Source organism: Alosa alosa, chromosome 7, assembly GCF_017589495.1.
Source record: "Alosa alosa isolate M-15738 ecotype Scorff River chromosome 7, AALO_Geno_1.1, whole genome shotgun sequence".
Classification (NCBI taxonomy): Eukaryota; Metazoa; Chordata; class Actinopteri; order Clupeiformes; family Clupeidae; genus Alosa; species Alosa alosa.
The window spans coordinates 32,993,829-33,006,393 of NC_063195.1; the positions used below are offsets into that span (position 1 = coordinate 32,993,829).

At 42.1% G+C, this 12,565-nt stretch overlaps 3 protein-coding genes across 7 annotated transcripts in view; 2 read left to right on the top strand and 1 right to left on the bottom strand.

Annotated features, from left to right (window-relative positions):
• The first annotated feature begins 239 nt into the window (after positions 1–239).
• Positions 240–2,359, top strand: ppp1r27b (protein phosphatase 1, regulatory subunit 27b). The gene is made up of 3 exons (XM_048247438.1): positions 240–878; positions 1,096–1,246; positions 1,681–2,359. The coding sequence occupies exons 1-3, from the start codon at positions 647–649 to the stop codon at positions 1,802–1,804; spliced, it is 507 nt and encodes a 168-aa protein (XP_048103395.1). The 5' UTR covers positions 240–646; the 3' UTR covers positions 1,805–2,359.
• Positions 2,360–3,417: 1,058 nt separating this feature from the next.
• anapc11 (APC11 anaphase promoting complex subunit 11 homolog (yeast)) lies at positions 3,418–4,726 on the bottom strand. 5 transcript variants are annotated; one of them, XM_048247443.1, is made up of 3 exons: positions 4,641–4,726; positions 4,094–4,260; positions 3,418–3,931 (listed from the first exon to the last, which is right to left on the bottom strand). In XM_048247443.1, exons 2-3 carry the CDS (start codon positions 4,200–4,202, stop codon positions 3,786–3,788), a joined length of 255 nt encoding a protein of 84 aa, XP_048103400.1. In that variant the 5' UTR covers positions 4,203–4,260; positions 4,641–4,726; the 3' UTR covers positions 3,418–3,785. The 5 variants fall into 5 exon arrangements, with proteins under 5 accessions (XP_048103400.1, XP_048103398.1, XP_048103399.1 ...); XM_048247441.1 differs by having other exon boundaries at positions 4,580–4,713; XM_048247442.1 differs by having other exon boundaries at positions 4,509–4,713.
• A 3,115-nt stretch (positions 4,727–7,841) lies between these two features.
• Positions 7,842–12,565, top strand: part of LOC125298361 (C-type lectin domain family 4 member M-like) — a 6,556-nt gene continuing 1,832 nt past the window's right edge. The window contains exon 1 of the mRNA XM_048249063.1: positions 7,842–8,207. Coding sequence (XP_048105020.1) covers positions 7,842–8,207 — 366 coding nt within the window. The remainder of the gene's footprint in view (positions 8,208–12,565) is intronic.

The following is a 12,565-nucleotide window of genomic DNA, read 5'->3' on the forward strand; positions in this document are numbered from 1 at the left end:
TGGCATGCTTAGGTTGTAAACCATTTTTTGCCACCCCCTGTCCCTGCCCCTGCCTCTGTTTACTAGAAGTTACCACAGGCCCCTACAGTACGTGACCATGGCCTGGGAAGAAACAGGGCCACATGAATGGCTGAGAGGATTCAGCCAGAAGGGGGGGAGGGGAGTGCCGCTGGTTAAAAAAAAGTCTCTCATGAGCTGTGGTGAAAACAGAAGCTGAGGTTACTCATGGCTGGCTAGAGCACCAGGGCCAGTGACGGCATGCTGGGCAGCACCCGTTTAGGCCACTCATCTTTCTAATTCAGTCACTTGATCTGTGAGGTGACAGCCCTGAAAATAGCCCCATGGAGGGTATATAGAGCCCTATGGGCAAGCCCTCTCATTCAGAGCACTCCCACCACACGGCCTAGCCAGACAGACTTTAGGAGACAAGACAGTGAGACACCCCCAGAAGAGACGAGACGAGAGCAGAAGACCACCAGACGCCCAGAGAACCCAGAGAACCCGGAGATCAAATCTGACGCAGCAGCAGCAGCAGCAGCAACAGCAGCAGCACCTTTAACAGAGAAGACCCGGAAACACCGAGGACTGCACTGCCCCTGAATCTTCTTGCATCTTGACTTTTCCCACATCGTTTTTTTTTGTGAAAATGAAGTACCTGCAGTATCCCATCTCCAAGACCATGGGCTACAGCGACTGCGTGGCCAAGGACTGCGGGGCTATGCCATGCTCCCAGGCTGCCGCCTCCCTCAAGCCCATCCGCAGCGTCCACTTCCCCAACGACATCGTCTTCCAGGACTATGTGCGCACGGGGGAGCTGGAGCGCATCGGCCGCTTCATGCGGGCCAGAAGAGTGAGCCTGGACACCATCTACCACTCAGGTGAGTTGCCTGACCGTACCCCCTTCACAGGAGGAGAACCTGCATGCACATTTTAATCCACTTCTCAACATCAATGGCCCTGTGTTCTCACCGAATGACCAGTTTGAGAGACTGGGTCTTTTTGAAATGCATGCTTTATACAAACAACTTTATACCACTGGCCTTGCATTGAGCATCAATAGCTGAGTTTGACGAGTCGGTCATGTCTTCACTGCAGGCATGGCAGCCATTCATGAAGCCGTGCTGTCCGGGAACCTAGCCTGCGTCAAGCTGCTGCTAGAGTACGGGGCGGACATTCACCAGCGGGACGAGGAAGGCTGGACCCCTCTTCACATGGCCTGCAGTGACAGCTTCCCAGAGATTGCCAGGTGAGCTCCTTCACCTTTAGTAAATCCACTACACACATGCACTTTTCCACTCACATAAGCACTTTAAAAAAAGATTTTAAAAAACTACACTTTTCCGTTCCGAATCCCTCTCTTCACCCTGGCCATGGCTACATACTGCAAGTTCACTGGCCCAAAGGAAAGCATGCACACATTAGAAAAAGACTCATTGGATGCACACATACAAGCGAACGCTCAGGTCATATGAGATAAAGCATGTCAGATGGGGGAACTGAAACAGGGGATGGGGCAGATGCCGGAGTCTCACATAGCGCTGCCCTTCTGCCCTCTGCCCCCGACAAGCACGCAGAGGTCCGAGGTGCTAGCACGGTCGAGGTGGAGGCCCCCAAGCCGGGCCCCCCTATTCCGTCCACCCCTGTGCTAAGCAGTGCTCTCTTTCTCTCTTCCTCGCTCAGGTATTTGTTGTCTCTGGGTGCCGACGTGGACGCCGAGAACGAGGACGGGGACAAGCCGGCGGACCTCATCGACCCTGAGTGCAAGGAGCTGCTGGAGCTGTTCGGGGTGGACAGCGGCGACTGAGCTCCCCAAAGAGCCATGGAGCTCGACGGCATCCTCAACGGTGTCCTCTCCTCTGTGTCCTACTCCTCTTTGTTGCCAGGGTGACAGAATGCATCGTTCCGCGCGTCCTCGAGAGTGGACCCCCAGGGACACCTGTGGCAGGGGATTGTTGGGAAGAAGCCCCACCTGTTTTGGTGGCTTATTGATGGGACTGTGGCATGTTCATGCTGCAAGGGGCTCTGCCCAGTTACAGTGTGCACTTTTCTTTGGCTCAGAGGGAAGAAAGTGTTGAAGCCCTTGCTTGTACTTTACTGTACATGTATGTGCTTTTGGAAAAAGGCGCTTCTATTGTTTTTAGCTTGTTTTTGTACTGTTCACACGCAACTTGTGTAAATACTTAATACACATTATGAGTTTAGTTTTATAGTTTTAGCAGCAATATATGTGTATATACATGTAGTTATACATTTGATGTATACAAATGATTTACAGTGTGATGAATCTGTATTGTTGATTGTTCAGTCTTAATATAAATTGTTTTTATACTTTTTTTCAATAAAGCCTCCTTTAAATACATACACTATCTACTTTATTTCTACCTGTCAAAATAATGTACTTCAATATGATACTTCATACCTTTAAAATAGCACTTCTGGATACACTTTACATCTAAGCAATAGTTTTAGAACATTTTGATAAAAGTCATGGTGACAAAGCACTATTACTACAGGATGTTATCAACAAACTACTGTGCTGATGCACATTTCACAACTCAGCTATGGGGGGAACTTGTTAGCTTCATATTGGCTCACGGTTTCACACATCACTGAAAAAATAACCCATTGCTTAAACTGGTGAGATTTTCATATAGTCATCCTAAAATGTTGCCTTCACATTTTCACAATGTATAACTTACAGTTGATTTTTAATGTTTAATTGCCTAGCTTCACAGATAGCCTAACATTAGCCCTTTGGACAGCAAATGTAATCTCTGAAACCCTCTAGTGGACAACATGAGTAACTACTACATCTCTGCAACCCTCTGCACAACATGGACTGTTGAGCAACTACTTATCAAGCTTTTAGACAAGTGATAATGTCCGCCTCATTTGTCATACCTAATATATTTTGTTTGTTTGTTTGACTGTCAATGACAAAACTGAGAGACTCAATGTAAAAATAGTGCTTACACACCATGTTCGGTAGGCTATATTCTGGTTATTCCAATACGGAATAGCATGTCAGAGGAAAGGGTATGAAGGGGCAGAATTAGTGCTGCACAATTACCGCATCGCAATCACCAGTCTCTCGTCACATGTATGACTTCTATATTAATGTTAATTGCAGTTATAGGCTACCTGCTGACTCAAAACACCGTGACTTTGTTTTGTGTGTTCTTAGACTTAGATTAATTGTTGTCATTTGATGTGTCTATGTATTTTAATACCTGTTCTCCAGTAAGAAAAGTACAATAATATCTTGTGGATAAATGTGTGCTGTCAGCAGACCTATAAGCTCAGCAAGCTGTGAGAGCCTCTCTTAGTTTCACTCACACATAAAGGACCTTAATAGCTCCAGCAGTGTGTACATTTCAATATCTCACAAAGCTTAGTGTTGTACTGTGGCAGACTATGTCTTGTGCATCAAGATTTTATTATTTAAGTATCATAATCAGTTTATCAAACTCTACTGCTTTCACAGGTCACCACTGTTATGTGGCACTGGCACTGCATTAAAGAGCAATATTTGCATATGTTACTTCAGTGCTTACTTCTCTTTCTGAGTGCAAGGCTCACATGTGAACTAACTGCTAAGAAATCATTTTTAAAAATGAGCATTGCCATGGTCCTTTACTTCAACATAATGCCACCATCCTCTGAATACAAACATGTGACATACACAAATTATGAACGTCGTCGTCTTTGTTGCACTGATTTCCACATTGTTTCCACAAATGTCTGTGTTTGAATGTCTCTGTGTCAATGCAGACCAGGCAATGGCTTCATTCCTTAAACTTCCACTCCTGTCGACACATAGGGCACTGTTGCTGGACCTGCTGTGAGTTCAGCCACTTGAGGATACAGTGCATATGAAAGCAGTGGGAGCACTGGCCCCAGACCAGCGGGCAATCGTCTCCAGGAACCTTACCTGAAAACACAAGAAGGTGCATGAAGTCCTACTGGCACAAGACATTATGACTAATGAACCTGGCTGCCATTCAGGCCCATTTGATGTTTCAGGTATTGACTGTATAGCGTCGCTACAATATGAAGCTATTATCAAACATAACATTTCATTTGGGTAACTTACAATCTGGACAGCATCCATTAAAAGGTGCGCGGCAGATCCCACAGTTGTCATCATTGGCTACCCAGGACCAAGCTGCTACGCCGTTCCACTGTTTGATCTTCACCTTCATCTCAGACCAGCCTGATGAGAATAGCCTAAAGTCGAAACAACGGAATCTTGGGAAGAACCTAGCAAGAAACGGGCAAACGGCGAGTTTACAGTTACAGCTTTCAATACAGCCTTACAAGCCACTTAACTGTTCACAGATGACCACTGGCAACAGATCTGTTAACTTTGCGTCATTATCGTGAATAACAGTTGCAAAGACAAAATTCAAAGCCAATTGTTTACATTACACACCATAGACAGCAACGTTATAAGATTAGCTATGAACAGTTATGCGAACTGACCCGCGCGGAAAGCAAACCAAAGCTACCTAGCTAAGCTATTCCAGCCGCCCTAGGTTTCTGCGTCCGACAAAACAGGTCAATTAAACATGGCTAGTACCTTAAGTCTAGCTATTTTAAAACGTGTTTACAGCGATATCATAAGTCTGCTGAATTAATACCACTTGTTAAAACTGAGGTGTAGGCCAATTTCAATTTCTTCCCCTTTCCATGTTACTCTCCCGACAGCCCTCTGCACCGTGTACGTCATTAAGTGATTGTTCACAGCGCCGCCTATTGTCTTGGAGTTGAAAGACGTCGAAAAGCTCAGCAATCCATCTTCCCTGGGACCCAGCAGAAAAAAAGTTTTGAAATTAAGATTTTTTTAGGATTATTTAAGTATTATGATTGAAAGAAACATGTTGCAACATTTTGTTTTTTACCCTTGCAGTGCACATCGGGTCTTCATTTTTCAGAAAATATTAATTTAACATAATGATATTGCATTGAATTACATGAGTGAAAAACGCCATAGGGAGTGTCACGACCACTCTGTTTTATCTACCACTCTGGCCCAGAGTATGAGCTGCATTAGGGACCCCCATAGTCTGACCACTGAGCCCTGTGTGATAGACCCAAGAGAGACTTTCTAATGAGGAGACACAGCACTCAAAAAATCCTCCATAGAAATGCATGGGGTTAGTTTGTAACGCCAATATGGCAGTTGTCTACACATATCCCACCCCTTCTGTGGCAAAACGTCGACATGTGAATACATTGAGCCAATCATGTGTTGTGCTGTGAATACATTGAGCCAATCATGTGTTGTGATCTCGCCGCTGGAGCAAGATTGGTGTTGTTAAGCCTTGCACATGTGCATTTCTGCCGAAATAGATGCCTGATAAGTGCCCAAAAAGTGTTGCAATATGGCCGCCGAGTGGAGGGACTTGCCTTAAAGGTGCCATGTGTAAGAATTGAGGTAAAAATATCCAAAAAATGAGCTACATACATCAAAAGAATGTTGTACAGTAAGGAATGAGTTAAGCCATACCTCCAAATTGATGTAAGGTCTGTGAAAGACCATGAAAGGCTCAATAAGTTAATTTAACAAAATCAAAATGCATCCACAAGACTCCAGGTACTGCCAGAGGGCAGTACAATTACCACTCACAGAAAAACAAGCTTAGAAGTCATAGAGAGAGATCTGTGAAAAATCGCCTGAATTTTCCTTTAACTAATTGTTTTGAGCATTTTGTTTAAAATCCATATGTAATTGTGATATGTTCCTGTTTTAGGTTTGCCATCAGGTTATGTCCTTGTTGTCTAATCTGTATTCACACATGTTTGTATGTTATCTCTGTTTTCTTCTTTTTTAACATCAACCTGATCAAAACATCATTTTAAAACATACAGATAAAAACACTAAAGATGGATCGTGAAAATTTGAAGACAAAAAAATCTTGTTCCTTAGACTCTATATTAGCAAAATATGCACAAAAAAAATCAATTTTTACACGAAAATCTAGCGGTAGCCTATTTTCCAAACACAGCGTACTGTAACCAAGAAGAGCATGACCATTTTAAAAGGGAAAACCTGGGCATTTGGAGTGAGACGTGGTCCTGACAGTGTTTGAATGCGTGTGAAATAGCATCTATGCAGCACAGAGATCACACCCTTTTGTTTTGTTTTCATTATTTAGTTGAGAAAGCAAATAAGCACAGATATGGGAGATCATCATGCATCTCACAGAAACTGAAATTATTTCAAGGTCTTAAACTGGATGAACATTTTTTAGTCTATACTGATATACTGTAATGACATATTTGATATAGGTGCAGAGCTTTGTTTGAAATAGTTCCTCAAATAGTTTGGTTCAAAGGTAAAGTTACAGTTTTTTGTAACTCAAGAGGTACTGCCACTGGGCACTGCAAAATACCACACACAAAAAAACAACCTTTGCATAGTCATGCTTTTCTTATTGAGCAGCACATTTGAGGAACACCATACAAATTACCTAAGGAACTATAAACTGCTTCTCCAATTCTGGAAAACAATGGTTATTGGACACTCATATATGTTTGCAGTAGTGGTCATTACAATGCTCAGAGAATTGTGTGGTAGGAGCAGGCTCCACTCAGTCTCTTATTCGTTTTTTAGAGTGCTAGGCCAAACGTATAACTGATATCAAAGAAGAAAAAAAGGCAGCACTTTGCATACAAAAAGTGTTTCCATTTGTCATATAGTTATAGTATGTTATTGGTGTACTGATTGTTTGTATTTAAGTGTCAGTGTTTTTATGTTTCTCACACATGTTTGTGTTATCTCCATTTCTTTTTTAACATCAACCTCATAGGGACTGCAGATAAAAAAAACTAGCTGGTAGGCTAACTCTGGTACATTCACATGGCTTATTTAAATGAGCAAGGTCAATGTGTGTGTCATATGGTGACAATTAAGAGTTAAATAATTGTATTGTTATGACTAGATAGATAGATAGATAGATAGATAGATAGATAGATACTTTATTGATCCCCAGGGGAAATTCAAGGTCTCAGCAGCAGCATACATACAACACAAACACATTCTTTAACAGCAGAAAGAGTAATTAAAGTATATAATATAAAAACACAACTAAGCAGTAAGGACAGTAAAAGATAAAGAATATGCTAAATATGCTAAAATACAAATTATACTAACAATTAATACAATATATAAAAATATACTAAAATACAAATTACAAAAATACAAATTATACTAACACTTAATCTAAATCAATTCTAAAAACAGTATCCACATAGTGGTGATTAATAAATCAGAGGCACTTGCAATGAGGCAGGGACTGAGCCTGTGATTCTCTGTACATAGTAAGGTATGGTAAGGTGCTCTAAGGTGCTCTGTGTGAATGAGTGTCATGGTGGTAGTGCAATGGTGATAGTGGTCATGGTGATAGTGCAAATGAGTAAGTCATGAGTGCAAATGAGTAAGTCAAGTAAAATGTTACCTGAGTGGTTCTGCCACTACACTCTTAAAACGAATGTGTTGCCCCTATCCAGACACAGTGTGTTAAAACAAACACAAGTTGTGTTATTTTCAACACATATTGTGATACATAAAAAAGGAAACACAAACTGTGTTATCCCTATCTGTACACAGATGTGTTAAAAACAACACAAGTTGTGTTTTTTTGTATCACATTCGTTTTAAGAGTGTAGGTGTTCTGCATTAAGTAATGTGGGTTAAGACTAAAATGCTGTAATGTTGGGCGTGGACAAAGTTGTGGTTTATAAGTGTGTCGCATTACACCACATATACAGACAGTTGGTAACCATCTCTGGAGAGCTTCAGCAGTGCCAGACAGGAGAGCGTGGCAGAGCAGAGAGACATGGCAGAAGAGGGAATATATGTCAACACTGATGACTTTAATGTGAGTCCCACTTGTCAAGCAGATTCAGGAACAGAGGGAAGAATCTACGCCAATGAGAGTCCTGGCGGACCTGAGAGGGCTACAGCCTCCAAGCCCTCTGGAGCGGTGAAGAACTACACTAGATGGGCCGCGGTGTGTCTGGGACTGCTGTGTGTTCTGCTGCTAGCACTCAACATAGGATTGGGAATCAAATACCTTCTGGAGAAACGCCAGCTACAGGCTGAGAGGGAGCACCTGCTAGCAAGCCATGTGAATATCACCATAGAAAGAGACCAAGTATCGGCCAGTAATACCAACCTGACCAGACAGGTGGACCAGCTACTAGTAAGCTATGTGAATATCACCATGGAAAGAGACCAGGCATTGGCTAGTAATACTAACCTGACCAGACAGGTGGACCAGCTACTAGCAAACTATGTGAAAATTACCATGGAAAGAGACCAGGCATTGGCCAGTAATACCAACCTGACTAGACAGGTGGATCAGCTACTCAGCACCAATGGCCAGCTTCAAGTCAGAATCTCTGAACTGGAAACGAGAGGTTCCCCTGAAGTTGCTATCCTCATTTCAGCACCAGAACTTGTTTACCAGCCCTAATCACTCTGCATATTTCACTCTGTGATTTCATAGGTAAGAGGTTGCTGGCAAATAGATCGTACATGAGATCAGACGTATGTTTTGGTTACAAAAACCTGAGTTTTTAGCTAACTTTTACCAAATACAAGGGCACAAACCCTGAACTTATTTGTTAATAAGCCTACAGAAATACAGCCGTCTATGACTTCTAATTGCCTGCTGCAGTCTTGTAGGCTACCTACGGCCGAATTGAGGGGTGATCAGACTGGAGAGATGCATTTTCTTTATGTTGTTTCGTATTGCCAGTAGGCCTAAGCGTTTTGCGGCCCGCATTTTTGCAGAGGCGTTTTATAAGTGGCAAAGTGCATCTGATGGACCTCTTAGCCTACAGCCGTGATGATGTCCTTTACCAACCCCACTCCCACTCGTGTCATATTGCTTAATTAAGTAGGCTAATGCCAACCTGACTTAACAGGTGTCTGAACTGAAGAGATGTCCCTCCGTAGGGATTTATTTCAACATCAAATGTTAGCCCACCTCATCTCTTCTTCAAAGAAAATGTGATCTGAAAGCAGACAACATTGCAAAGACTGTGGTGGAGACCTGGTGATCAACAGCAAAGAGAAGTAAGTTTTCATTCATGGATTGAATATTCAGGGCTTGGATTGGATTGAGGAACAACCAGGGTGTGTGGGAATTGGTGGATAACACACAATTGTCCACAAGCTACTGGGAAACAGGGAAACCCAATCCTTATTTGGAGGACTATGCTGTCATTGATAGTGATGCAGGTGGCCCATTTTCAAAATATGATTATCCATGTATCGCTGAATTAAGTTTTGTGACATGTAGTAGGCCTCCAAAATCTTGCTGCATAATACGATTTCTATTCTGTGATGTTCCCCAATACTTTGAAGACATAACTTTCTGATAGGATCAACTAAGATGAGATGTCATGGAATAACTGAAATTTTGAGTGCCAGTAAAAATTCAGAATTCTTTAACGGTAACTCTGCATGCTATTCTTTTTCCCACCAGCTTATTAGGCTACTTGGCAGACTGACCGTTATTCAGTTTGACATGCAATATACAGTAGGCGCTCTTTGCCACTTTTCTTGATTCCCGTTTGACACAGGCACATTGCTTAATTTCTCCCTTTTCTCTCCTCCCTTAATTCACTAACTCTTTTTTGTTCTCTTAAATATCTAACATACTACATTCATTGCATCCACGAAGGCACGGCTAACCATTTTGCTCTATTTTCAATAAATTATCTTTTTGATTTAACATTTGTTGTTGTCTCACATTATGTTGCGGTCTGTGAACAAGCTGGCCGTAACACTAGGCTTTTTGCCTGAAGAAGACCCAGCAGGGTAGAAACGTTGCCTGTTGTGCATTAAATATATAGGAGTCAAAAGTAGTGTTGCGGACATTATGTTTTTTCAATTGCGTAACACTAGGCTACTCACTAAAATCCATGTATGTATCCTAAATCATTTACCCTAAATATAGATTCAAACGTGACATGTATCTGAAATGTGCATTGATATGTATGCTTGACCATCATAAAAAGCTTAAATAAATGTTACAAACACATGTTTTGTCTTGTGTTCTGTGTTTTGTATTGATGGCTTTAACAAGTCATAAAGTCCTAGAGTACTAATACCCAAGTACTGTACTACTGATTTCCTCTACAGGTGTACCCTCCAAAATTATTGGCACCTCTGCTAAAGTTGACTAAAAAGAGGAATATAAAATCATTTTGGGAAATTGATCTTAATGCCTTAAGTAAAAAAATGAGGAAATATCAAACACCAATTGTCTTTGTGAATGAATAATGTATCATAAATAAATAAATGTTCTTCCTTAAAATACAGGGGTCATAAGTATTTGCACCCCTATGTTAAATTCCCATAGAGGCAGACAGATTTTTATTTTTAAATGCCAGTTATTTCATGGATCCAGGATACTATCCAGGACCTGATAAAGTTCCCTTGGCCTTTGGAATTAAAATAGCCCCACATCACATACCTATAGATTGCCATGGTTTTGTTTTTATGCTCATTGAGCTCAATCAAACCAGCTAATAGGTTAAATGAAATAAAACCATGCCAATCAATAAGACAATTGATTCCCCATCACCCCTCCCCTTTGGCCTTCGTGAGTGTGTGTGTGAGCCGCCTGCAAGGTGCGAACACTCGTACAGCCCTGGGCACGAATGAAACCGTTTGTAATTAAACGTCATTTACAAAGACATCGTACAACACTGACAGCTAATAAAATAAAAAATAGAATAAAAGCTACTCCTTGACTGGCAAGATGGTGGTGAGCAGAAAAACCAAGTGAGTTGTTCAAAACATGAGCAGAAAAACCAAGTGAGTTGTTCAAAACCTTTTATTTTTAGTAAACTATGTGTACACAAACAATGTTCTCAATGCTCGAGTTCATGTGTAGATACACTGATGATTTTTATGTTGTGTCAAGCCTTCTTGGTGTTTTAAAAATAGCGATTTTGACGCGATCATTTATCAAAATAGTAGTGCTAGGATTCCCATTCAAAAGGACATTTCACCCGAAAACGACAACGCGGACAAGCTTAAAAGTGGCACTTCGGACGTAATAATGCTTTTAAACGAAAGGCGAGAGTTACGCTTTATTTCTTAACATTTCAACTGTATTCTTGATAATGCAAAATATTGAATCTTCTTATTTTTAGCCTACCCTCTTACGTCACAATCTGTCATAAATCTCTAATTTATAAACCACAAATAGTTAAACAACAAAGTACAAGGATACAAGGATACAAGGAAGTTTATTGTCACATGCATATAGTTACTGGAAGTAAGAAATGCAGTGAAATTATGTCTGGTGTCAGCCTATTTGTGCATTAAGGGGGTAAAAGTGCAGTAGAAGAGGGGTTTAGTAGATTAAGTGGCAAGGGCTGCATAAAAAGGTGGGGGAGGATTGGGATTGGGTGGGGGCACCAACAAGGAGCACCCAAAGAGCAACAGGGGCAAGGAAAACTCCCTTACCAAGGAAGAAACCTTGGGCAGATCCACGGCTCAAGGGGCTAACCCAACTGCCAGGGTCTTGGTGTGTGTGTTGGGGGATGACAGGGGAGATGGGATAGTGTGCTGTGTATGTGGGGAGAGGGCAGTGTGCAATATGTGTGTTGGAGAAGCTTCCCCTCATGAGACAATGTGCTGTGTATTGGGGGCAGTGTGCTGTAAGTATGTTGGGGATGTGTGTTGGAGAAGCTTCCCGATGAAATAATGTGCTGTGTATGTAGGGGCAGGGACCTATTGCAAACAGAGTACTGTATGTAATGTATGAGTGATGACAGTGAAGATGTGTGTGTGGGCAGGGCGGGGAGTGGAGCAGTGACTGTGTGTGTGTGTGTGTGCTTAGTGTGTAGGTGGGTAGGTGGGGGCAGTGTGCTGTAAGTATGTAGAGGATGTGTGTTGGAGAAGATCCTGAAGACAATGTGCTGTGTATGGGGGGCAGTGTGCAACAAGTATGTAGAGGAGGCTTACTGTAGCAAGCAGTGTGCTGTATGTATGTGAAGTGATGACGTGTTGGGGGGGGGGTCAGGGACTTACTATTGCAAGCAGAGTACTGTATGTAATGTATGTGAGTGATGACAGTGAAGATGTGTGTGTGGGCGGGGAGGGAGCAGTGACTGTGTGTGTATTGTGTAGTGTGTGTGTGTGGGTAGGTGGGGGCAGTGTGCTGTAAGTATGTAGAGGGATGTGTGTTGGAGAAGATCCTGAAGACAATGTACTGTGTATGTGGGGGCAGTGTGCAAGTTATGTAGAGGAGTGCTGTATGTATGTGAAGGATGACAGTGATGATGTAAGAGATGTGTATTGGTTGGATGGGGTGGGGGTGGGGTGGGGGTGGGGGGAGCAGAAAGACTAGGCAATCAAGGGACATGGGGTAGATGGAGGAGAAACTGCAATAATAAATAAAAAAAAGTGTGCAAAAGTTGGAAAGTCAGATATGTGACTGTGTCTGCATATGACAGATATGTGTCAGATATAAGTAACTGAGAAGCTAGGGATAATGCAGAACATTATTTTTGCCAGTTTCCATAGAAGAGTGTATCA

Excerpts from the sequence above, each read along its gene's own strand:
- ppp1r27b (XM_048247438.1), top strand. The coding sequence starts at position 647 with ATGAAGTACCTGCAGTATCCCATCTCCAAGACCATGGGCTACAGCGAC. Across the intron at positions 879-1,095 it reads GGACACCATCTACCACTCAG|GCATGGCAGCCATTCATGAA; the intron begins GTGAGTTGCCTG and ends TCTTCACTGCAG. Across the intron at positions 1,247-1,680 it reads AGCTTCCCAGAGATTGCCAG|GTATTTGTTGTCTCTGGGTG; the intron begins GTGAGCTCCTTC and ends TTCCTCGCTCAG.
- anapc11 (XM_048247443.1), bottom strand. The coding sequence starts at position 4,202 with ATGAAGGTGAAGATCAAACAGTGGAACGGCGTAGCAGCTTGGTCCTGG. Across the intron at positions 3,932-4,093 it reads TAATGGATGCTGTCCAGATT|GTAAGGTTCCTGGAGACGAT; the intron begins GTAAGTTACCCA and ends TTGTGTTTTCAG.